Below are 25,751 nucleotides of genomic sequence, written 5' to 3'. Positions count from 1 at the left end.
GTTTTATTTTGCAATAGATTAAACGATATACTTGCCAGATCCAGAATACGAAAGTAACATCAGTTATTAACCATATGAAAAAAGGATAACGTTCCAAGTAAAAAAAAATAAATATTTTCCAATAACTACCTTCGAATGATATTACCCATCGATGATCAATCGCTATCATAGTTATTAAGATGAAAATCAAAAATAAGATAAGATAACATTGTAGTAAAAAATATTTAGACAAATTCATCGGTATATCGAGTTGACCCATAGTGCGTATACAAGTTTCTATTCGCAACGTGAGACGTTTCACTTTCTACAAAAGATAACGAAAAATGTCATAAGATAAAAATCTTGTTGAATTTAATAAAATAAATATAAACGAAGAATTTCACCTTTCTTCTGAAAACCCCAGCGATAATGTTGACAATAAGAAACACATAGCTGCTATAAATATGTAACTGATGCAATATTTGTATAAACAACGATAGTTTTAATCTATTTTCTCCTTTCGGAAATGAATTTACATTGGCCATAGTAACGTAGAAAATGATTAAGAAACAAGCATAAATCATACCAATCGTGTTAATCTTATCATTGACAAAATACTCCACCAGTCCAGTGGTGAAAATTGAATTAATTACTATCAACGGTTTGATGCTATGTCGAAATTCTGCCGAGAGAGACATTTTTTTAATATTCTTCGTGTAAACACCTCTATTTATTTTTTTCCTCTTCCTTCGAACGCACTAATTATTTTCAATCTAACTAATCGAAGTAAATGAAACACTAATCGAGTAATTTAATATCCATAATATGTAGAAATGAGACGTATACGAGAATATTCTTTGTAGAGTTTTAATATGAGACTATGACTCCTCATATCTTATCCTTTGCAGTATACCTTATTATATTTGTATTAGATGTTGCACTTAATTTACATTCATATTTGAAGAGATAAGAATCATCATTTTCTTTGGTGCGATCGTTCGATGAAACCTACTTATACATATTACTTCTTTACCACGTAGAAATGAATACGAAATTATTCAAAAAACAGATATTATCTTCTTCTGTTCTAGTCTGTCGTTTCATTAGAGTATACATTTTCATTTGATAAAAAGTATTGATTTGAATTTTTATAAATTATCAATATTAAAAGTTGCAAATGATGATGAAAATATAATTATAATTATCAAATAATTATCAAAAATTATGATAATAATCTCTGATTGTTTTGTTTAATCAATAGTTTCGGCATCAAACATATAAAGAATTTAATTGTACTGCTCCAATTAAAAATTAAATTGTCATATTAATAATTATAATAACATCTATTAAAAAAGCTTATCCTCTGATTTGCCTCTTCGAAAGCATAATTCCTATTAATCATTTTTAAAATAGTACTCGTGAAGAAATAACAAACTAATATCAATTCAGGTATAAATATTTGCCAATTAGTGTATATTCAAATTATTTGGCAATAATATATATGCTATAAGAACATAACATATATTGCCAAAGAAAAGAACATGAATCATAAATATTTGAATATTGTAAAAATTACTAAGATTTATCGATACTTTGTATAATTCTAGATTAATTTACACGTAACAATAAACTTAAATTTCTCATAGATTATTAGTCGATAACGTCGAATTTTGAAGGAAAATTTGTGATGATACCTTTCCAACTTGAATAAGAATAACGAGGTAAGTTATGACGGTACCGGTTATCTAAACATAATAAAAATATTAGTTGTCTATAATATAAATATAAATCTAAACATCGATTGCGTAAAAATTATATTTTGAACGTACATTACGTATCAATGTATGATCAAGATCAAAAAAGCCATAAGATGTAAATGTCAATGGATTTTGGATAAGTTGTAGAATAAAGCCACGAATCTAGAAGTACCACAAAATAATATTAATTTTTCGTTAATTACTTTTATCAATTATTACCTCGGCACGAAATTCCTTGCTAGTTGACGGTTCGTATAATTCACAAAGGATATCTCCGGTATTCGTCACATGTAAAGAAATATGATATAAAATTAATATTTATTTCGTTCAATATTTCATTGAAATATAAGAAAAAATATTTATAACAAAAGAAAAAAATGATAAATATTAAAGGAACATACCTCTGTTATAGTTCTTGCGCATAAATGACTAATTATGATGATTCTAAACCCAAAATAAAAAATCCAATTTAAAAAAATGAAGAATCTTCGATGATGCACAAAGTAATCCTCAGTCATTAAGAAATAGTATAGATCGTAACCCAAAGTTGTGATAAAAATAAAAGTTATTGTAACGGATATTAAAATATGTAAATCATACGCATCGTTTGTATTTTTAGCACATTTGATTAATTCCAAATGTATCTCCCTACGACGAAATATGAAAAATATAGATCAAAAAAATCTTTTTATAAGATTATACTATATAATAATACATACTTTGCTTTTTTTATTTTTATAATATCTTCGTCTAATTTATACGTTCGGTGAATATTATATGACGAAGAATCGTCCTTCTTGTTATTCCACATTCGAAGAATTCTTTTATGTTGAGGCGAATCAATAGTAGTTGTAAGCATATTTTTTAGTAGTTCATTTAGTTGACTAAATTTTGTCTTTATATACCTATTATTAGTTTAAAACTCTTTAAAATTTCATAAATATTTTTTTTTTGGAATAAATTAATTTATTGTTTTGCAATAAATTAAACGATATACTTGCCAGATCCAGAATGTAAAAGTAATATCGGCTATTAACCATACGAAAAAAGGATAATATTCGACGTAAAGGAAAATTAATGTTGTCATGTGTCTATCCTCAAATAATATTAACCATCGATGATCAATCACAATAATAACTATTATGATGAAAATCGAAAATAATATAAGATAACACTGTTGCCAAAAGTATTTAGACAAATTCATTGGTATATTCAGTTGACCCATATTTCGAATACAAGTTTCTATTTGCAACATGATATGTCTCATTTTCTACGAAAAATAACGAAAGTTGTTGTAAGGATAAAAATCTTGGTGAATTTAATAAAATAAAAGAACGATCACCTTTCTTCTGAAAACTCCACCAACAATGGTGACAATGATAAACACATAGCGGCTATAAACATGTAACTGATATGTCATTTTTAGTATTAATGATGGTTTGAAACACAAATTTTCCATTCCAAATGAAATTTCATTGGCCATAATAATGTAAAAAGTGATAGAAAAACAAACATAAACTATACCAATCGTGTTAATCTTATTATCGACAAAATATTCCATCAGACCAGTAGTAAAAATCGAATTTATTATTATCAATGGTTTGATGCTACGACGAAATTTATCCGAAAGAAACATTTCTGAAGTATTCTTTGAGCAAACAATTTTATTTATTTTCTTCTTCTTTCCCCAAACGCACTAATTATTTCCAACGGACTGATTGAGTAATTTATTATCCAATAGTTACGGAAAAGAAATGAATATAGAACATTATCCGCAAAGTTTCAATGTGACACTACTATTACTCGGAACTAATTACTTAGTTTACTTTTTATTTGAGAGATGAGAAGAGGTCTCTTTTTCTCTGAGCTATCGTTCGATTAATTTCACTTGCAAGTATTACCTTTTATCTCATAAAAATTAATAAGAAATTATTTATTACATAGATGCTATCTTTTTCTGTTCTTCAATATTTTTCTCTCTTTTTATTGACCCAGAAAAAATAAAAAGGGATATATTAAAATAAAATATGATATTATTTTAAATTGATGTCAATTACATGCGATACATTTATCGAATAAAGAAATATTTTAATTCATTCATCATATCCTCGATGTTGAATTGGAATACATATTGTTAGACAATATTTTAGGTTTATCTCCAATTTGAATAAGAATAACGATATAAGTAATAATCAAACCGATCGCCTATAACAAATATTAAATTTTTATAAAATGAAAGATAAAAGATATCCAAAGATAGCATTTTTAACTTACACTGTATATAAATTTACGATCTAGATTGTAGAATCCGCAGGCGGTGAAGATCAAACGATTTTGAACTAGTTGATACGTAAAATCACGAATCTGAAATAAAAAATTTTTCGTTTAGCAATATGATTTTTTATGGTGCCATTCATTTTTACTTACTTCATCGCGAAATTTCTTGCTGGTCGATGGTTCATACAGTTCATAAAGTATATCACCAATTTTCTCAGCATATAGAAAAATAAGAGAAATCATATAATATGCATTTCTATTAATATCTCTTATAATTCCAAAAGATTTTACTATCAAAAAGATTTAAATATCATTTATATTTATGGATAAAAGAAAGATGCAGTAAATTAAAAAAAAAACGTACTTCCGTCATCGTTGCCTCACATATATTGCTAATTGTAAAAATCTCAATAACATAAAAAATAATCCAATATAATAGCTCATAGAAATTTTCTATCCAATTGTCCAATTCGTATCCTGATACGTTAATGTATAAGTCATGTAATAATGTAATTAGAAATACAACGGATGACGACGTGGATAAAAGCATTTGTAATCCATAAGCGTCATTTATTATTCTGGCACATTTTATTAATTCCAAATGAATTTGTCTTTAATCAAAAGAATAAAAGGAAATTATTAAAAATCAAAAATAAATGATAAACCGTTTTGTACTATTAGACACTAACTTACTTGACCCTCTTTAATTTCACAAGGTTCTCATTCGCTTTGTACATTCGATAAACAATAGATAACGAAGAATCATCTTCCCAATTGTCTTTCATTCGGAGCACTCTCTTATGTTGTGGGGAATCGATAGTTGTTGTCAGCATACTTTGAAGTACATTATTCAATTGACCAAATTTGATTTTTATATATCTATTTAAAATCATTCGTTACAGTTTAATATATATTAATTTCTTTTCGTAATAAATAATATGATTGTCTTGCCTGATCCAAAAGATAAAAGTAAAGTTGCTAATCATTATTACGATGGTAGGATAATTGTTGAAGTAACAATAGTGTAGTATTAAAATATTATTGTGTGATAAGTTCTTATGGATGTACCAAAATATATCGAGTAAAATTAAGCATGACATGTTAAAAATCAAAAATACACCTACGATACATTGATATTGGAAAAGAGAAGAATAAATTGTCGATATGTTTAATTCATCAATTTTTCGTGTACAAATTTCCAATTGTTCTATGAAGAATTTTATTTGCTGTAAATACGAATCAATTTACCAATTTATTCGATTATTTCTTATTTCTTGTATATAATATATTATTTAATAACATAATAAACATTTAAAGAAAAATCATGTCTATTAATTAAAAAGATCCTACCTTTTCTCTAACTAAACCAGCAAAAAGTGATATGACATAGAGAAAGAAGTTACTAAAATATTCGAACTTGCTAATTATTACTGCCGTTTTTGTTAATTGGTCTTCCGCCAAAATATCAATTAAATTTTTTAACGTATAAGTTAAAGTACTGTAGTAAACTGAACAACAAATAACATAAACAAAACCAATCGTACGAATCGTTCGATTAACGAAGTATTCTAATAAGCCAGTAGAAACGATCGAATTCGCAATAATCAGTGGCATAACAGATCGTTGAAACTCTTTCGATCGAAACATTCTAAAAGATTAAAATTTCTTTTTTTTTCTTGTTTTTGAAAATGCAACTTTTCACTTTTCAAGAAAAAATGTTAAAATTTTTTTTCCAATTTATAAGAAACTATTTGCTGAAGTTTTCGAACGATACTAATTCTTATTACCAGTTTTTCTATTTCTATTATACTAAAGTTTTTCCAAGATAGATATTATTATGACATCAATTTAGCTCGGGATAAAAACTAGAAATTTCCTACTCACCCTATTTTTCATTTTTTATCATTTGTCCTTATCTTTTGTATGAAAGGTATTCATACATATTTATATATATTACCTCGTTATCATATAAAAATCATTAAGAAATTATCTATGAAGCAGATCGTAGTATTGAAGTTAAATTTTATTTTTTTATTCTGCTTTACCATTCTATTTTTTATAAGGATCCAATCGTAAATTTTTATAATTACATTTGTAACAATCGAAAAAAAAAGGATTGGCGCAATGATTTATGATACTTTTTTTATTGTATTTTCGCCTTGAATTATGGCAACGATGAATATCATAATAAAAACAATACACTGAAAAATAAATAAATTAATTATACTTTTCATTGTTTTTGATTTCTTTTTGTTATATAATATAATTATAGAATATATAATGATTGTTCTATGTAAAATTCATTTGCATAAAAATCATCCGCTTTTCTGTATTCAATCGATTCAAAAACAATGGAAGAAATCAGTAGAACTCACATTTTCTAAATATAACGAAACATTTTAGATATAAAGAGAATTACGTTGCCTATGTTGACCAAGGTCACTATGTTAAGCCAATGAAAAATGATTAAAACGCATTTCGATATTGCCTTACTTTTATTCCATTAAACAAATTATTAGATTTAAAGATATAGTTATATGTTTTATCTATTCGATTATATGATTAATGTCTTTACTTCATAAACACATTTACTTTGTAAAAAATATTGTATTAAGAGTAGTATTGCAAGATAAAAATATGAAGATAAATGTTATACAATATATAATATAACAAAGTGCCATTTGGAGAGTATTTTTATCAATTCATATATAATATTTTCTTAGTATATTCATATTTTTTAGTAATAATATTTGTGCTATAATAACAGCAGATTTGTTGTAAGTAAATATAAACAAATTACTATAAATATTGTAAACATTACAAAATACTGTTAAAATTACTAAAATATTTTGATGCATTTTATAGTGCCAGATAAATCTGCATCTAACAATGATTTTAAAATTCTCATAAATCATTAACCGTGAAGGTCGAACTTTCAACGAAAGTATATGATGATACATTTTCAATTTGAATGAGAATAATGAGGTAAGTTATAACAGCACCGAACATCTAAAAATAATGAACATTAATCTGTAATTTTAATATAACTCTAATAATCTATAGTATAAATTTTGCTTTGAACGTACACCATGTATCAATGTATAATCGAGATTAAAGAAACCACAAGTTGTAAATGACAGCGGATTTTGAATAAGTTGTAGAGTAAAGTTATGAATCTAGAAATATGATAAACTATTGATATTAAATTCCTAATAAATTTGTTTTTATAAATTTATTACCTCAGCACGAAATTCCTTGCAAGTTGACGGTTCGTACAATTCACAAAGGATATCTCCGGTATTTGTCGCATGTAAAGAAATATGATATAACATCAATATTTATTTCGTTCAATATTTCGTTAAAATATGAGGGGGGAAAAATTTATAACAAAAGAATAAAATAATTAATAAATAATTAATACCTCTGTTATAGTTCTTGCACATACATGACTTACAATGATAATCTTGAAACCAAAGTAAGAAATCCAATATAAATAAGTAAAACATTGCAAGAGATCCGTATAATAGCATTTAATTATTAAATGATAGTAAGCATTGTAAGTTGTAATAGTGATTAAAATGAAAGTTGTTATTAGAGAGAACAATGTATATGAGCTATACGCATCGTTTGTATTTTTAGCACACTTGGTTAATTCCAGATGTATTTCCCTTTGACAAAAAATGAAAAATATAAAAAATCAAAATAATTATTTTATAAAATTGCGTTATAAATAATTACCTGACTTTTTTTATCTTCATAATGTCTTCGTTAGGTTTATAAGTTCGATGAATATTTAATAACGGAGAATCGTTCTTGCTGTTACTTCTATATCGAAGGACTCTTTTATGTTGCGGCGAATGAATAGTAGTTGTAAGCATACCTTTCAATAGTTCATTCAATTGACTAAATTTGATTTTTATATACCTATTTTAAGTTCAAGATTCATTAGAATTTGACAAGTATTGAGTATGTTTTGCTATAGATCAAATGATTTACTTACCTTATCCAGAATACGAAAGTAACATCGATTACTAATAATATAATAAAGGGATAACGTTCGAGGTAAAAATAAATAAAAATTTTCCAATAACAAGACTCTATTAATATTATCCATGAATAATCTAAAACTGCCATAGACATTACGATGAAAACGAAAAATAAGATAGGATAATATTGTTGCCAAAAAGATTTAGACAAATTCATTGGTATATTCAGCTGATCCATAGTTCGAATACACGTTTCCAATTGCAATGTGAAACGTCTTACCTTCTACGAAAGATAGCGAAAAATGTCGTACTGTAAAAATTTCAATAAATTAAATAAATTATAAGAACAAACAAATTCACCTTTCGTCTAAGAATCCCAGTGATAATAGTGATAATGTAAAATAAGTAATCGATGTAAACGTATATTTGTAGTGTTAGTTTTGCAATTGACGGTTGATTTTGTTCAAATATTGTAATAGGTAGCGATAATGAATAGATCAGCGAGAAATAGAAAACAATAGAGAAACAAACATAAGTTATACCGATTGCGTTAATCTTAATATCGACGAAATATTCCAGTAGACCAGTAGTAAAAATCGAATTCATTATTATCAACGGTTTGACGCTACGTCGAAATTCCCCAGATAAATACATTTCTAAGATATACTTCAACAAAAATAATGTTATTTATTTTCTTCCTGTTAATTAATTATTTCAAACACACTAATCGAAGAACTTGGTATTCAAAATTCGTAAGAAAAAAAAAAAAAGATAATGTAGAACATTCTTTGTGGAGTTTTGAAATGACACTACGACTGAGCGCAATTCATTGCTTGCATTATATTTTATTACGCTTTCATCGAATATTCTGACCTACATTCACGTTCGGAAACGTAGAAACATTACTTTTCTTCTATACATCGTTCGATAAAATCCACTTATAACTATTATCATATTACCATGTAAATATTATTCAACACACAAATGTTATTATTTGCTGATCTACTCTTTATTTTTTTCTTATTTCACTTTTTTTATGATAACGCAGAAAAAATGAAAAAAAAACGTGATGTCAAACAAAATATTGTACCATATAAAAAATTGTCGATTACGTGTGATACATTTATCGAATGAAAAAACATTTTAATTCGTTCGTTATATTCCTAACGTTAAATTATAATTCGTATTGTTTAAGAATACTTTAGGTTTATCTCCAACTTGAATAAGAATAACGAGATAGGTAGTAATCGAACCTATCGCCTAAAACATATTAAAATATATATTAATTTCATTATAAATTCTTATGTAATGAAAGATATCTAAAAATTGCATTTTCAACTTACACTATATATAAATGTATGATCTAGATCGTACAATCTGCAAGCGGTAAACGTCAAACGATTTTGGGTTAGTTGAAACGTAAAATCACGGATCTGAAACGAAAGATAATACATTTAATATGTAATTCGATATATTATACAGTTACATGCATCGTTTCTTACCTCATCACGAAATTTCTTGCTGGTCGAAGGTTCATACAATTCGCAAAGAATATCTCCAGTGTTCTCGACATATAGAAAAATAAAAAAAAAATCAATATATACTTTTATTAAACTCTGTCGAAGTTTCAAAAGATTATATGTATTCTTAATATCAAATATAAGGTTAAACAAAAGAGAAAGAAAAATTAATTTATTAAAAAGAACATACTTCTGCCATTGTTATCTCACATATGTTGTTTATTGCAAAAATCTTGATGACAAAATATAAAATCCAATAGAAATGCGAATAGAACTCATTCATCCAATTGTCATAATTGTTTGTAACTGAAATAGCGTATAGACTGTATAAAAATGTAATAATAAATATGACGCATGAAGATATTGATATAAGAATTCGTATTCCATAAGCTTCGTTTATAATTCTGGCACATTTCAATAATTCAAAATGGATTCTCCTGCAAGAAATAAGAGGAAATTCCTTATTGAAGAAGAATAATAAATCGTTTTGGATTAATTATCAATAACTTACTTGATTCTCTTTAATTTCACGATGTTCTCATTCGCTTTGTACATTCGATAAACAGTAGATAACGAAGAATCATCTTCCCAATTATCTTTCATTCGGAGCACTCTTTTATGTTGAGGAGAATCAACAGTTGTTGTCAGCATACTTTGAAGTACACTATTCAATTGACCAAAGTTGATTTTTATATATCTGTTTAAAATCATTCGTTAGGATTTAGTAAATGCTGATGTATTTGATAATAAATAAATCGATTGACTTGCCTGACCCAAAAGACAAAAGTAAAGTCGATGACCATCGTTACGATATAAGGATAATTATCGAAATAATGAAATTGTAATTTTAAAATATAATTGAAAGGTAAGTTGATATAGGAGTACCAATATATATTATCAATAATTAAACCTACTATCATAAAAATAACAAATACTCCTATGATACATTGATAACGAAAAAGAGAGGAATAATTCTTCGGTACATTCAGTTTATCAATTTCTCGTGTACAAATTTCCAATTGTTTTACGAACAATTTAATCCACTGTAAAAATGAAGTTTTTTTAATTAAATTATTATCGTTATATATAAAATATCAGTATTATCGTTATATATAAAATATCAGTCTTAATAATACAATAATCACTTAAGGGAAACATTTATCAATTAATCAAAAAATATCTACCTTTCTTCTCGAAATACCAGCAAAAATTACTATGATATAGACAAAGCCGTTATTAATAAACCGAAATTTGGTGATTATTTTTCCCACTACTGTTGCTTGAACACGCGTAGAAATATCCAATATTTCCTTAAATAGATAAAATAAAATACTATAATAAACTATACAACAAATGGCATAATAAAACCCAATCATCTGAATCGTTCGATTAACGAAATATTCTAATAGGCCAGTAGAAACGATAGAATTAATGATAATCAATGGCATAATGGTACATTGAAAATCTTTCGACTGGAACATTTTAAAATATTTTAGTTTTTTTTTCTTTTTTTTTTTAACACAACTTTTCAATTTCAAAAAGAACGTTTAGTTTTTTTTCTAATTTGTAAGAGACTACTTGCTAGAGTTTTCGAATGATACTAATTTTTACTATATGTCTTTCCGTTCTTATCACGCTTGAGTGCTTTTATAATAGATATGTATTATTATAATTTGCGTTGTTAGCTTGGAATAAAAACTTCCATTTTCATACTCATCCCGCTTTTTCATCACGTGAAATATTTTCTTTGCTCTTGTTATTTCGATGAAATGCATTCGCTCATATTTACACACATTATCTTGTTATGAAAAGAAAATCAATAAGAAATTATTTCTTTAACGAAACGTTATATTGACGTTAATTTATATTGTTATCAAAATAAATTACGAATAAGCGTAATATATATATATAAATGATTAGCTGTTAAACATCTCAAATATAAGCCTATTAGATGTACTTACTATATTTGGTTCAGTTTCGCAATTCAAATTCTAAAGAAAAAGTAGAGAATTTAGCTATGCTTCCAATTAGAATCACAGAATTACAGTTATAAACTAATCAGCAATAATTTCTTTCTTTCTGTCATTAAAATGGAGGTATATAAACATATAAATCTTGAATTATAAATCTCTTATTTGAAAGATTTGATATTTTTCAAAATTTTACTGGGACATTACAACGTTTAATTATTGTTTATATTCTTGAATAATCGCCTAAAATATATACATATATATTAAATTCTTATATAATAAAAGATAAGAAATATCCAGAAATTGCATTTTTAACTTACACTATAAATAAATATTTAGATTTATATATAAAGATTTAGATCGTAGAAACCGCAAGCGGTAAACGTCAAACGATTTTAAATTAGTTGAAACGTAAAATGATGAATCTGAAAAATAATACATTTAATGGGTAATTTGTTATTCCTCAGTGACACACATTGTTTCTTACTTCATCGTGAAATTTCTTGCTGGTCGAAGGTTCGTACAAAAATGTCTCCAGTGTTTGCGACATATAGAAAAATAAAAAAAAATCAATATCTACTTCTATTAACATTTTTTGCAATTGTAACTTTGCACAAATTGTAAATTTGTTAAAATTAAAAAAAAAAAAAAGAAAAAAATTGTCAAAGAGAACATACTTCCGTCATCGTTGTCTCGTATACGGTTTAGTAATTGTTGACTTATTTCGTAATAAATAAAAACATTGACTTACCTGATCCAAAAGAAAAAAATTAAATTCGATTACCATCGTTATGATGAGAAAATAATTATTGAAGTAATAGAATTATAACATTGAATTGTATTCGAACGATAATTCGATATCGCTTAACCAAAAATTATCATTTACAATTAAGCCTAATATAATAAAAATTAACAATATGTTTACGATACATTGATATTAAAAATGAGAAGAATAAGTACTCGATATGTTCAGTTCATCGATTATTTGTGTACAGATTTCCAATGGTTTTATGAACAATTTTATTCGTTTGTAAAAACGAATCGATTTATCGATTTATTTGATTATTTCTTGTATATAATATATCACTTAACAATACAATAAAGAAAAAAATTATCATTTGAATGGAAACATTTTACCTTTTTCCTCGTTAAATCGTCGAAAATTGTTATGATATAGAAAAAGGCGTTACCAACAAATGTAATTGTGGACATTATTCCTGCCGCAACTGATCTATCAGCACCCTTAAAAATACCTAACATATCCTTAAACTTATAGAATAAGATACCATAATAAATTAAACAACAAATAACATAAACAAAGCCAATCGTATTAATCGTTCGATTAACAAAATATTTTAATGCTAACGAACGAATTCGCGATAACCAATGGCATAGTAGAACGTTGGAAATTTTTTAATTGAAACATTTCACAAGACTTTTTAATTTTCTTACTATAAATAGCACTTTTCATTTTCAAGAAATATTATATTTTGAAGTTCCTTTTCTTAGAATTTATCACGACTCCTTTCAGGAGTTTTCGAACGATACTAATTCTTTCTATTAGTCTTTCTACACTTGTTAGACTTATTATACTCGAGTGTGTTCGTAATAGATATTACTATGACTTGCATCATTAGCTTGAGATAAAAATTATTAATTTTCTGCTTACCCAACCTCTTCCAACACGATAAATATCTTCTTCGTCCTTGCCTTTTCGATGGAAAAAATTAATCAATATGCATACACTTTACTTCGTTATCAAATAAAAATCAATAAGAAATTATTTATTTAAATGGAACGTTATATTGACTTTACATTTTATCGCTATTAAAGCTGCTAAAGATGTCAAAACTTTTATTCTTTTTCTTTTTGATATTTTATTTCATATAAGAATTGATTGGTAAATTATTATAATTATACTTGTATTATTTGTACAATTGATAAAACGAAGTTCTGTAATAAAAACTAACTCAATGATTTATCATCCTCCTAACATTGAATCGGTTACTTGTATCATGATAACCATATATGTCGTTATAATGCCGATACACTGAAGAATAAAAAAATTATTAGATATTTTATTCCTATTATTCTTTTACAGCGTTATACGTAAATTATTGTACCAACCGAACAAATGTGCTTGCAATTAAGATTATATAAACCGTAAGCGGAAAACATGTTACGACATTGCATCATTTGCAAAGAAAATATTTCTATCTGTAAAGGAAACAATATTCATTCATTTAAATTTTGAAATATTTCATAGAAATATTAACCTCCTTTTGTATCTCGAAATCCGTATTTTGCCCATAAAATGTGTGAATAATTTCGTTGGTGCGTTCAGCCTAGAAAAATCATAGTCATATAAAATAGAACGACGAATCATTGCTCTTTCATACCTCTTTCGTTGTTTTATCACAGATGTAATTAATTATAAAGATCTTTGTCGAATATTGTAAACATAAGAATATTGTGTGAGTAAATTCAAAAATCATTTCGTACGTGTTACATGATTTCTCCCGATACTTTGCATAAAGTCTATATAACACAATTATGTCAAGCATAACACACATTGCCATTTCTAGAGATATCTGTATGCCATACATATCACTAAAGGTTTTCGATACTCTATATAATTCGAGATGAACCTGTCTGAAAATATCAAATTTTCACGAATATTATAAATAATACTTTATTCGTTAGGCTCACCTGATTGTACGTAACAACATTCTACTCCTATTTATTTTGTGACTCGAAATTTGTAATTGCGACTGCCTTTGTCTTAATGACGATGCAACGATAAATAATTTTTTCGAATCGACAGGAAGAGATCGTTCTATAGAAAAAGAACCATCAGCTTCTCTGTGTTCAAATAATTCCGAAATAATAGAAGAAACAGGCAGCATACTGATATCGGCAAGAAGTTCGTTCGCTCGTTTAAATTCCGATTTGATGCACCTACGTATTTCAAAAATTTACAATTTACAATAAAAACATATAAAAAATTTAATAGTTAAAACTATTACATACTTTACAATTGTAAAAAACTCGATCACCAGTAAAAATTCGATCATGAAACCATATATATGTAGAAACATTGAGTAATATATCATGAACGATTTATAAATCGGCTGATTTGTTAAAACCTGTTCTAAAATAATTATCGTAAAGAAGACGAACAAATAAATGATAACGATCATTATGTCCATTATCGTTCTCTTGTAAATACTGTTGAAAGATGTCGATGAGCCTAATACTTGAAGCGTTTTATCAACTTCGTCTATCTTTTTAGCACATAATTTCGATGCCTATGTATTGTTGATTTTAAGAAAATCATTGAATAATTTTATAGAAAAATCATAAATATTAATATATCATACACATCTATTCTAGGACTCACCTCGCTCCGATATAATCCCATTATAAGTATCATATATATCATTATATGATATATTATAGCTATAATATGAAGTATAAATCCGTCTAATTTATATATACTAAGGTTGGTTTTCCATTTATCGCGATGAAATGTTCCGACATAGTGCAAATACCAAAGTGTCGTCGAATAAAGAAAATTAAGTATAGGTTTTGAATATCCACGAAATTCGAAAATACGCAATCCAAAAATATTGCTTAGAATATAAATCAGCCATAAAACATCCCTTATACTTTTCGATGGAATTTTCTCAATTCTAAAGACTTCCCGAACATCTTTTCTTCTAAATCTTTCAATTAAATTTTTCATGATGTATTTCGTTGTCTTCTTTAATCATCGACAATCAAATCAATTTGTTTGTATAATAAATAAATTAATTTGAAAAGATTCAAGCTTTTAATCCTTTTTGCCTCTATTCTCTTCTCTTATTTTGTGAGACACGAATGGAATGCGGTGAGATGTGTTTGAAGGATACTATAATAATGCGTTACAGTTCCTCCAGTGCCGCTATAGAGCTCATCAAATCAATAACGCTGTCTGTTTCCTTGATATCATTTTTTGTCATTATCTTTGGTCTTTATCTTGAGTAATTCATAGCAATATCTAAGACGTTGAAAAGATAAAGAGACAAGTACCTAATTATAATCTAGCTGGAGAAATTTCAATACCTTTTTTTTTTATTATATTTCTTATTAGATTATTGTTTTTATAATAATAAAAATAAAATGAAAAGTTTTAACGTGAAAATTAAACAATAATAGCAATATTGACAACCAATCTTTCTAGATATAATTAAAATTGCACATGTTAACCAAAGTTATTATAATAGATCAATGAAAAATAATTAAAATATTGCATGTTTTAATATTATTTTGACGCATACATGCGCAATCTCAGATATTTACAGAACTATCCCCTAAATGTATGAACGATATACGTACACAAGCTCAATACTTTTTTCTACAATACTTTCTCCTAAGGACCACATATCTCTATCAGATATATCTGTCCCTGGGAATTCCTTGGATAATCGTTATGAAAATAAGTAGATAAAAAGAAATTTAGGAATTGTTAGTAAAGTATTTAGTTTTCGATAATATGTCGAGTCGGACACCTACCTTTCAAATATCAATGCAATAATCCTGGATCCAAACGATTATTAGAATGAAGGATCATGCATGAGATTGGTTAAATATTTCGAACGAACTATTATGACATGTCCACTACCAATAAGAATATTGCTTTCCCATTCCAGATACTTTTTACTTAAATTCCTCCCTTTTCATTTCCCTTTCCTAATTCATTAATACCTTCGTGGATAGTTCGAGAGAAATTTATACACAGTCGCACTCATTGGTAAGATAACCAAGTCTTATCAATATCACCTGCTATGTTTCAAATGGAGATATCCAGGATATCAACTAAATCGTAGCAGTCAACCTTACATTCTTCCGACTCACAATATCTAGACCTCCGAGTTTTATTATATTACTGGCTTAGAAATAATCAAAACGATTCACTACACAAGAACACAAAACAATTATATCATACTACGATAAATATACTGTGATAACTACAATTCACATTATATCTGTTGTCTCGCATCTATCTCACGAGTTCCACGGGATTCTCCAAAAGAATTCGCGTTCTTCCATTAATTTGAACGCGGTGAGTGATATTTTGCTGACGGTCTACCATGGTAACCTAGCCTAATATCGCTCTACCCTTATTCATCGTGACCAGTAGGTTTATACCTCTGACTATTAGGAAAATATGAGGAAACTTTCTCCATGTAAATTGACTATCATCGCTTGTCTGGTGCGAGACGCGTGTCTGGAAACACTCTCGTAATTGCGTTCCTCACAACGCAACAATTACTTTACTTTTATTCTACGAGAAAAATCATCTATGTACATGATCGTATAATCAATTATATTTACTATTTAATTATTCGATTAATAGCTACATTTCATAATCATATTTATCTTGTAAAACATTATATTTAAATAGTATTGCAAGATGGGAGTTTAGAAATTATCGAGAAATTAATTACTTTTGTATAATATTTCGACCTACATTTACATTCAGATAAGTGGGAACTGTCTTTTTCTTTGATGCGATCGTTCGATGAAACCCACTTATAGGTATTAACCATTAGAAATTAATATAAAATTATTCAATATTCAGATGTTATCTTTTTCTATTCTTCTCTGTTTTCTCCATTTTCCTGTTTTTCTTTCTTTAAATGAATCTTCTATCGCATGAAAAAATCAAATGGTAGTCGGGGAAGTAGTAATAATACTTGTTAGAGTTAGATTAGGTAAGTGACGTGATCAAACATACCATCACACATAAATCATATTACTTTACGTACATAAGTGACATAGGAGAAGAGCAATTAAATACGAACGATTTGTTTCGAAAATATAATTTCTCATTTTTAAAATAAATGTTAAAGTTTCCTTCCTTATTTTCAAGCGGATACTTTTGCCGGAGTTTGATAGCAGTACTGATTCTTACTATCATTCTTTCTGTTCTTTTTTGTACTCGAATGATTTCATAACGAATATTATTAGGCATTGTTAGCTTGGGAAAAAACTACACCAATTTCCTATATACTCTACTTCTACTATCTTGTTAAATATTTTCCTCGTCTTCATCTTTTCGATAAAAGACACACATTGCCACATAATCAAAAGAAAATCAATAAAAGATTATTTCTTAAGCAGGATGTTATATCGGAGTTAATTTTTATAGATATTCAAATGAACAATAAATGATTAGATATTATAATTATTATTTATTAATCTATTATTAATAAATTATTTCTTAAGCAAAAAGTTATATCGGAGTTAATTTTTATAGGTATTAAAGTAAACAAAGGACAATATTTTAATTTACTCTTTTCATGTCATATAAGAATACACTTATAAATTTTTAAATCAACACTTTTATCGTTCCTACAATAAACAAGATGAAGGACTACAATAGAGATTTATGACTTTCCTTTTACTGAATCGGTTACTTGTATCATGATAACCATGTATGTCGTTATAATGGCAATGCACTGAAGAATAAGAAAATAAATTATATTTCTCATTTTCATAACATGACTATACATAAATAATTATACAAACCGAACAAATGTGTTTGCAATTAAGATTATATAAACCGAATGCGGTATAAGCGTTATGATGTCGCATCATTTGCAAAGAAAATACTTCTACCTGTACAGAAAAAGATATTAATTCATTTAAATTTTGAAATATTTCATAGAAATATTAACCTCCTCGTGTATTTCGAAATCCGTATTTTGCCCATAAAATGTGTGAATAATTTCGTTGGTTCGATCAGCCTAGAAAAATCGTAAAGTAATTATATAAAATAGTACAATGAATCACTGCTCTCCCATACCTCTTTTGTTGTTATGTCACAAATATAATTAACGAAAAAAATCTTAGTCGAATGTTGTAAAAACAACAAAAACGCTCTAATGAATTGAAAAATCAATTCGTGAGTGTTACTTATTTCTTCCTTGTACTTCACATAAAAATTATATAGCACATATGTGTTGAGCATAACACACATTGCCATTTCTAGGGATATCTGTATACCATACATATTACTAAGATTATTGGATACTCTGTATAATTCCAGATGAATCTGTCTGTGAATATCAAACTTTCACGTATATTATAAATAATACTTTGTTCGATAGGCTCACCTGATTGTTCGTAACAACATCCTACTTCTATTTATTTTGTGACTCGAAATTTGTAATTGCGACTGCCTTTGCCTTAATGATGGTGCAACGATAAATAATTTTTTCGAATCGACAGGGAGAGCTCGTTCTATAGAAAAAGAACCATCAGCTTCTCTATGTTTAAATAATTCCGAAGCTATAGAAGAAATAGGTAGAACACTGACATCGGCAAGAAGTTCGTTCGCTCGTTGAAATTCCGATTTGATGCACCTACGTATTTCGAAGATTTCCAATTAATAATAAAACTGAATTAATGCGTGAAATCATTACATACCTCACAATGGTAAGGAATTCGATCACCAGTAAAAATTCAATCATGAAACTATACATATGTAAAAATATGAAGGAACATATTTTTAACGACTTTATAAACGGCCAATCTTTTAAAATTTGCCCTACGATCTTTATCGTAAAGGAAAAGAACAAATAAATAATAATTATCGTTATGTCTCTTATTGTTTTATTGTAAATGTTGTTGAAAGATGCTGATGAGCCTAACGCTTGAAGCGTTTTATCGATTTCGTCTATCCTTTTAGCACATAATTTCAATGCCTGCTTATTATTCGTTTCAAGAAAATCAGTGAATAATTTTATAATAAAAATCGTTAATATTAATATATCATACACAGTTCATGGACTCACCTCTCTTCGACATAATCCTATTATAAGTATCGCAATTATCACTATAAAATGTACGGTAGATGTAATATGAAATATAGTTTCGTGTACATCAATTATTCTGTTGTCTGAGCAATAAAAACGAGATATAAAATATAGACAGCAAAGTAACATCGAATAAAAGAAATTAAGTATTGGTCTGGTACGACCTCGAGAAAATCTCAAAAAACGCAATCCAAAGATAATGCTCAAAATATCGATAGGTCGCAAAACATCATTCATACTTTTCGATCGCTCATACTGTGTTTTATCAACTTTAGAAATACGTCGAACATTTTCTTTCTTTCTAAATCTCTCAAATAAATTTCTCATACTTATTTCGTTTTTTTCTCTAATCGTTGACAAACACAGATCACAATTAATTGTAAAATAAATTTTAATATATCGCAGTCTTTACACTATTTATCTTTGTTTTTGTCTCTTATTTCAGGACACTCTAACAGAGTCCGACAAAGTGTCTTCGAAGGATATTATAGTAATGCGTGAAAGTCTCTCAAATGTGGCGCTGCGATACTCATCGAGACGAGAACGCTCTCTATTTGGTTGATATCTCTCATTATCTTGAATATTTCATAACAGTGTTTAAGATGATGAAACTATAAAAGAACAAGTTTCATAATATAGCTGATGATCAATACCTTTTATTATTATATTTTTTGTTAACAGCATTAATATTTTGTATAAATCGATGTATGTAAATATGATAATGGGAAAAAGATATAAATAAATTATGATAAAACTTTTCTAATAATTTATCCCAAATGATGAGTAAGGATCAAATATCCGTATTAATAACATAAAAACAAAAAATAACATTGCATAACACTGTTGCCCAAAGAATTTAGACAAATTCATTGGAATGAATCAAATTCAATTGTTCCATGGATCGAATACAAGTTTCTATTTGCAACTTGAAACGTTTTATCTTCTGGAAAAAATAACAAAAGATGATATAAGAAAAATATACCAATAAATTAAATAAATTACAGATATGAAAAACTTCATCTTTCTTTTAAGAATACCAGCGATAATTGGGACGATATAAAACATATAACCATTATAAATGTATAATCGATGCGTTATTTGTATAAGTAATGGTTGTGTAAGTAAATGTGGAAAATGAACATAGATAGATCATCGAAATTTAAAAAATGATAAAGAAGTAATCATAAACTAAACCGATTATGTTAATATTAATATCGATGAAATATTCTACTAGATCAGTGTAAAAAATCGAATTAATTATTATCAACGGTTTGATGCCACGTCGAAACTTTACTGATGAAAATATTTCTAAAATATTCTTCAAGGATTCAACTATATTTGAATTTTTCCTCTCTTCTCGAAGAAACTAATTATTTCAAAAACACTGATCGAGAAACTTAATACTCAAAATCCTTTGAAACAAAGAAATGCAGTATATACAATGTTGAGTTTCGAAATGGTAATTAAAACAACTCACAACGCTTTATTTGCATTATTTCTTATTAAGATCTTATTGGATATTATTATTATGACCTAGTTCGGATGTTATGACTCGCGTTCGAATAAATAGGAACTGTTTTTTTCTTTGATGCGATCGTTCGATGAAACCCACTTATAGGTATTAACTTTTTTGCCATTAGAAATTAAATTAAAATTATTCAATATTCAGATGTTATCTTTTTCTATTCTTCTCTATTTTCTCCATTTTCCTGTTTTTCTTTCTTTAAATGAATCTTCTATCGCATGAAAAAATCAAATGGTAGTCGGGGAAGTAGTAATAATACTTGTTAGAATTAGATTAGGTAAGTGACGTGATCAGACATACCATCATACATAAATCATATTACTTTACGTACATAAGTGATATCGGAGAAGAGCAATTAAATACGAACGATTTGTTTCGAAAATATAATTTCTCATTTTTAAAATAAATGTTAAAGTTTCCTTCCTTATTTTCAAGCGAATACTTTTGCCGGAGTTTGATAGCAGTATTAATTCTTACTATCATTCTTTCTGTTCTTTTTTGTACTCGAATGATTTCATAACAAATATTATTAGGCATTGTTAGCTTGGGAAAAAACTACACCAATTTCCTATATACTCTACTTCTACTATCTTGTTAAATATTTTCCTCGTCTTCATCTTTTCGATAAAAGACACACATTACCACATAATCAAAAGAAAATCAATAAAAGATTATTTCTTAAGCAGGATGTTATATCGGAGTTAATTTTTGTGTTAAAAGTGTTAAAGTGTGTTTAGGTGTTAAAGGTGTTAAAATGTGTTTAGGTGTTAAAGTAAACAAAGCCCAATTATTTCGATTTACCGTTTTATAAGTATTATATAAGAATACACTTGTAAATTTTTAAATTAACATTTTCATCGTTGCTACGGTGAACAAGTTAAAGGACTAGCGTAATGATTTATAATCATTCTTTTATTGAATCGTTTACTTGTATCATGATAATCATATATGTCGTTATAATGCCGATACACTGAAGAATAAATAAGTAAATTATATATCTCATTATATTTTACTTCACTTTTAGAACATGATTGTAAGTAAATAATAATACTAACTGAACAAATGTGTTTGCAATTAAGATTATATAAACCGAATGCGGTATAAGCGTTATGATGTCGCATCATTTGCAAAGAAAATATTTCCACCTGTAGTGAAAATATTATTAATTCATGTAAATTCTGAAATATTTCATAGAAATAACAACCTCCTTTTGAATCCCGAAATCAGTATTTTGACCATAAAATGTATGAATAATTTCATTGGTTCGCTCAGCCTAAAAAAAACATAAAATCGTAATATAAAATAAGACTACGAATCACTGCATTCCCATACCTCTTTTGTTGATTTATCACATACATAATTAACGATAAAAATCTTAGTCAAATGTTGTATACACAACAAAAATATTCTAAAGAAAACTAAAATCAATTCTTGAGTGTTACGTATTTCTTCCTTACACTTCACATAAAACGTATATAATGTATACGTGTTAAGCAAAACACACATTGCAATTTCTAGAGATATCTGTATGCCGTATATATTACTAAGATTTTTGGATACTCTGTGCAATTCCAGATGAATCTGTCTGAAAATATCAAATTTTCACGCATATTATAAATAATACTTTGTTCGATGGGCTCACCTGATTGTTCGTAATAGCATTCTACTTCTATTTATTTTGTAAATCGAAATTTGAAATTGCGTCTGCCTTTGTCTTAATGACGGTGCAACGATAAACAATTTTTTCGAACCGACAGGAAGAGATCGTTCTATAGAAAAAGAACCATCAGCTTCTCTGTGTTCAAATAATTCCGAAGCAATAGAAGAAACAGGTAGTATACTGACATCGGCAAGAAGTTTGTTCGCTCGTTGAAATTCCGATTTGATGCACCTACGTATTTCGAAGATTTCCAATTAATAATAAAAATAAATTAATACGTAAATATGTTACATACCTTACAATGGTAATGAATTCGATCACCAATAAAAATTCGACAATAAAACTATATAAATGTAATATTGTTATGATATATTTGTCAAGTGATTTAAAAAACGTCTGACCTCTTAAAATTTGCTTTACGATCGTTATCATAATAAAGGAGAACAAATAAATGATAATTATCGTTATGTCCCTTATTGTTCTATTGTAAATGTTGTTGAAAGATGCTGATGAGCCTAACGCTTGAAGCGTTTTGTCGATCTCGTTTATTTTTTTAGTACATAATTTCGATGTCTGTGTATTGTTCGTTTCAAAATAATCAGTGAATAATTTTATAAAAAAAATTGTAAATATTAATACATTATTCACAGTTCTAGGACTCACCTCGCTCTGATATAATCCCATTATAAGTATTATAATTATCACCATATGATGTATGATAGTTGTCATATGAAATATAGTTGTATGTATACCGTTTATTTTGTTATGATTCCAATAAAAACGACCAGCAATATATAGACAGCAAAGTGACATTGAATAAAGGAAACTACATATTCGTCTTGAACAATCACGGCGAAATCCAAAAACACGCAATCCAAAGATAATGCTCAGAATATCAATCGGCCGCAAAACATCACTCATACTTTTTGATCGCTCATAATTTAATTTATCAATTTTTGAAATATGTCGAACATTTTCTTTCTTTCTAAATCTCTCAAATAAATTTTTCATGTTTATTTACTCGTCTTTTCCAATTGTCGACAAACACAAATCACAATGACTTGTAGAATAGAAAAATAAACTTTAATATATCGAAGTAATTTTTCTTTTTATCTTTGTTTTCGTCTCTTATTTTGAAACTTGAAGCAGTGTACGATAAGATGTCTTCGAAGGATATTATCGTAATGCGCGATAGTATCTCAATTGTGGCGTTGCGTACTCATCGAGTCGATAACACTCTCTATTTCATTAATAATATTATCTTGAATAATTTATAATAATGTTTAAGTCAGTGAAAGTATAAAAGGACGAGTATTACTATTTAGTTGAGGAAAATTCAATGCCTCTTATTATTATATTTTTTTATTAATAACATATATTTTTTATAAAATAAAAATAAAATAGAAGGATTAAACATAACAATAAAACAAAAGTAACAGTACTGATAATGCAATGAAAAAAGAAATCACTTTGGAAGCAGAAATGAAAAAGAAATAAATATATGCAGCTATTTGGTATAGTCTGATTGTATTCACACTTTTTAAATATTTGTGCTATAAAAAAGTACATGTGATGGATGAGAAATATAAACGGCTTACTATGTATATTTAATGCTATAAACAGTACTAAAAATTTCTACACTTAATATAGCTCTAGACATATATCGAAAAATGATCTTATATTTCTCAATCATTATTAGTTGATAACGTCGAATTTTCAGTTGAAACTTGTGATATGTTACCAACTTGAATAAGAATAACGATGTAAGATACGATGATACCGATCACCTGAAAATAATAAACATTAATTATCTATAATGCTAATATAAATCTAAATGTCAGTAGCAAAAATTATGCTTTGAACGTACATTATGTATCAATGTATGATCTATATCAAAAAAGCCATTAATCCTAAAAATCAGTGGGTTTTGAATAAGCTGTAGAGTGAAATCACTAATCTGTAATTATAATAAAGTATTGATAGTTATTAATTTCTCGTAAATTTGTATTAATCAATTATTACCTCTGCACGAAATTCGTTACTGGTTGACGGTTCATACAATTCACAAAGAATATCTCCGGTGTTTGTCGCATGTAAAGAAATAAGATATAACATCAATATTTATTTCGTTCAACCTTTGATTGAAATTTGAAGAAAAAAAATTCATTATCGTAAAAAAAAATAATGAACACTCATAAGAAACATACCTCGGTGAAAGTTCGTGCACATTCATAACTTACTATAACGATCTTGATCGCAAAATGAAAAATCCAATATAAAAAGTTGAAAGTTGTTAACAGTTGTTCACGGTAGTCCGTAGATATTAAAAAACAGAACAAATTGTAAGATATAATGATGATTAAAATTAAAGATGCTAATGTAGACAATAAAATATGTAAGCTATAAGCATCGTTTATATTCCTAGCACACTTGATTATTTCCAGATGTATCTCCCTTCGATAAGAAATGAAATATATAAAAAATTAATACGACAATTTTATACAAATCGACCGTAATTATATGGTTATTAAATTACTTCGCTTTTTTTATCCTTATAACGTCTTCGTCCAATTTATACGTTTGACGAATATCATTTGATGCATGCTCATCCTTTCTAATATTCCTCCTTTGAAGAACTCTTTTATGTTGTGGCGAATCAATAGTAGTCGTTAACATGTTTTTTAGTAGTTCATTCAATTGACTAAATTTCATCTTTATACAACTATTTATAGTTTAAAACTCATTAAAAATAGTATATCTAACAATTTTGCGAAACATAAAACAATTTACTTGCCTTATCCAGAATAAAAAAGTAAAATCGTTGATTAATAGTACAATAGCGGGAAGACGATATAGATAAAGGATGATAAAAATTCTCCAGTAATTCATACCGAGTGATAGTAAACTTTGAATATCAATTATTATCATAATTATTAATGTGAAAACAAAATATAACATTACATAACAATATTGCCAAAAACATTTAGATAAATTCATTGGAATATTTATTTGTTCCATAATTCGAATACAAGTTTCTATTTGCAACTTGAAACGTTTTGTCTTCTGCAAAAAATAACAAAAAATGATGTAAGATAAATATACCAATAAATTGAATAAATTACATATATGAATAACTTTACCTTTCTTCTAAGAATACCAGCGATAATTGAGATGATATAAGATGTATAAATATTGTATACGTATAACCGATATGT

General features: G+C 27.2%; 5 protein-coding genes across 5 annotated transcripts; all 5 read right to left on the bottom strand.

Moving 5' to 3' along the window:
• Positions 1 to 867: 867 nt before the first annotated feature.
• On the bottom strand, positions 868 to 3,156 carry LOC118442015 (uncharacterized). The gene is made up of 8 exons (XM_085655414.1): positions 3,079 to 3,156; positions 2,738 to 3,006; positions 2,498 to 2,641; positions 2,337 to 2,384; positions 2,138 to 2,180; positions 1,809 to 1,898; positions 1,674 to 1,724; positions 868 to 987 (listed from the first exon to the last, which is right to left on the bottom strand). The coding sequence occupies exons 1-8, from the start codon at positions 3,154 to 3,156 to the stop codon at positions 868 to 870; spliced, it is 843 nt and encodes a 280-aa protein (XP_085511540.1).
• Positions 3,157 to 7,916: 4,760 nt separating this feature from the next.
• Positions 7,917 to 10,322, bottom strand: LOC118442031 (gustatory receptor for sugar taste 43a-like). Its single transcript, XM_035867177.2, has 9 exons — positions 10,288 to 10,322; positions 10,031 to 10,216; positions 9,710 to 9,956; positions 9,502 to 9,564; positions 9,343 to 9,432; positions 9,168 to 9,259; positions 8,280 to 8,309; positions 8,014 to 8,140; positions 7,917 to 7,937 (listed from the first exon to the last, which is right to left on the bottom strand). The coding sequence occupies exons 1-9, from the start codon at positions 10,320 to 10,322 to the stop codon at positions 7,917 to 7,919; spliced, it is 891 nt and encodes a 296-aa protein (XP_035723070.2).
• Positions 10,323 to 11,435: 1,113 nt separating this feature from the next.
• On the bottom strand, positions 11,436 to 15,234 carry LOC118442044 (uncharacterized). The gene is made up of 11 exons (XM_085655413.1): positions 14,890 to 15,234; positions 14,520 to 14,797; positions 14,199 to 14,447; positions 13,889 to 14,141; positions 13,766 to 13,834; positions 13,617 to 13,706; positions 13,484 to 13,539; positions 13,305 to 13,354; positions 13,159 to 13,199; positions 12,627 to 12,758; positions 11,436 to 11,510 (listed from the first exon to the last, which is right to left on the bottom strand). Exons 1-11 carry the CDS (start codon positions 15,232 to 15,234, stop codon positions 11,436 to 11,438), a joined length of 1,638 nt encoding a protein of 545 aa, XP_085511539.1.
• A 1,395-nt stretch (positions 15,235 to 16,629) lies between these two features.
• Positions 16,630 to 19,678, bottom strand: LOC118442063 (uncharacterized). Its single transcript, XM_085655395.1, has 9 exons — positions 19,331 to 19,678; positions 18,963 to 19,240; positions 18,650 to 18,898; positions 18,340 to 18,592; positions 18,212 to 18,280; positions 18,063 to 18,152; positions 17,939 to 17,992; positions 16,979 to 17,062; positions 16,630 to 16,740 (listed from the first exon to the last, which is right to left on the bottom strand). Exons 1-9 carry the CDS (start codon positions 19,676 to 19,678, stop codon positions 16,630 to 16,632), a joined length of 1,536 nt encoding a protein of 511 aa, XP_085511521.1.
• Positions 19,679 to 21,780: 2,102 nt separating this feature from the next.
• LOC118442069 (uncharacterized) lies at positions 21,781 to 23,547 on the bottom strand. Its single transcript, XM_085655368.1, has 7 exons — positions 23,200 to 23,547; positions 22,832 to 23,109; positions 22,519 to 22,767; positions 22,209 to 22,461; positions 22,081 to 22,149; positions 21,932 to 22,021; positions 21,781 to 21,846 (listed from the first exon to the last, which is right to left on the bottom strand). The coding sequence occupies exons 1-7, from the start codon at positions 23,545 to 23,547 to the stop codon at positions 21,781 to 21,783; spliced, it is 1,353 nt and encodes a 450-aa protein (XP_085511494.1).
• Positions 23,548 to 25,751: the final 2,204 nt, after the last annotated feature.

This window comes from Vespa mandarinia, chromosome 2 (genome assembly GCF_050613455.1).
Source record: "Vespa mandarinia isolate Hongniang chromosome 2, ASM5061345v1, whole genome shotgun sequence".
In the NCBI taxonomy this organism is placed as follows: domain Eukaryota; kingdom Metazoa; phylum Arthropoda; class Insecta; order Hymenoptera; family Vespidae; genus Vespa; species Vespa mandarinia.
Note: the sequence above shows the minus strand (reverse complement) of the source record. Positions and strands in the feature narration are given on the sequence as shown.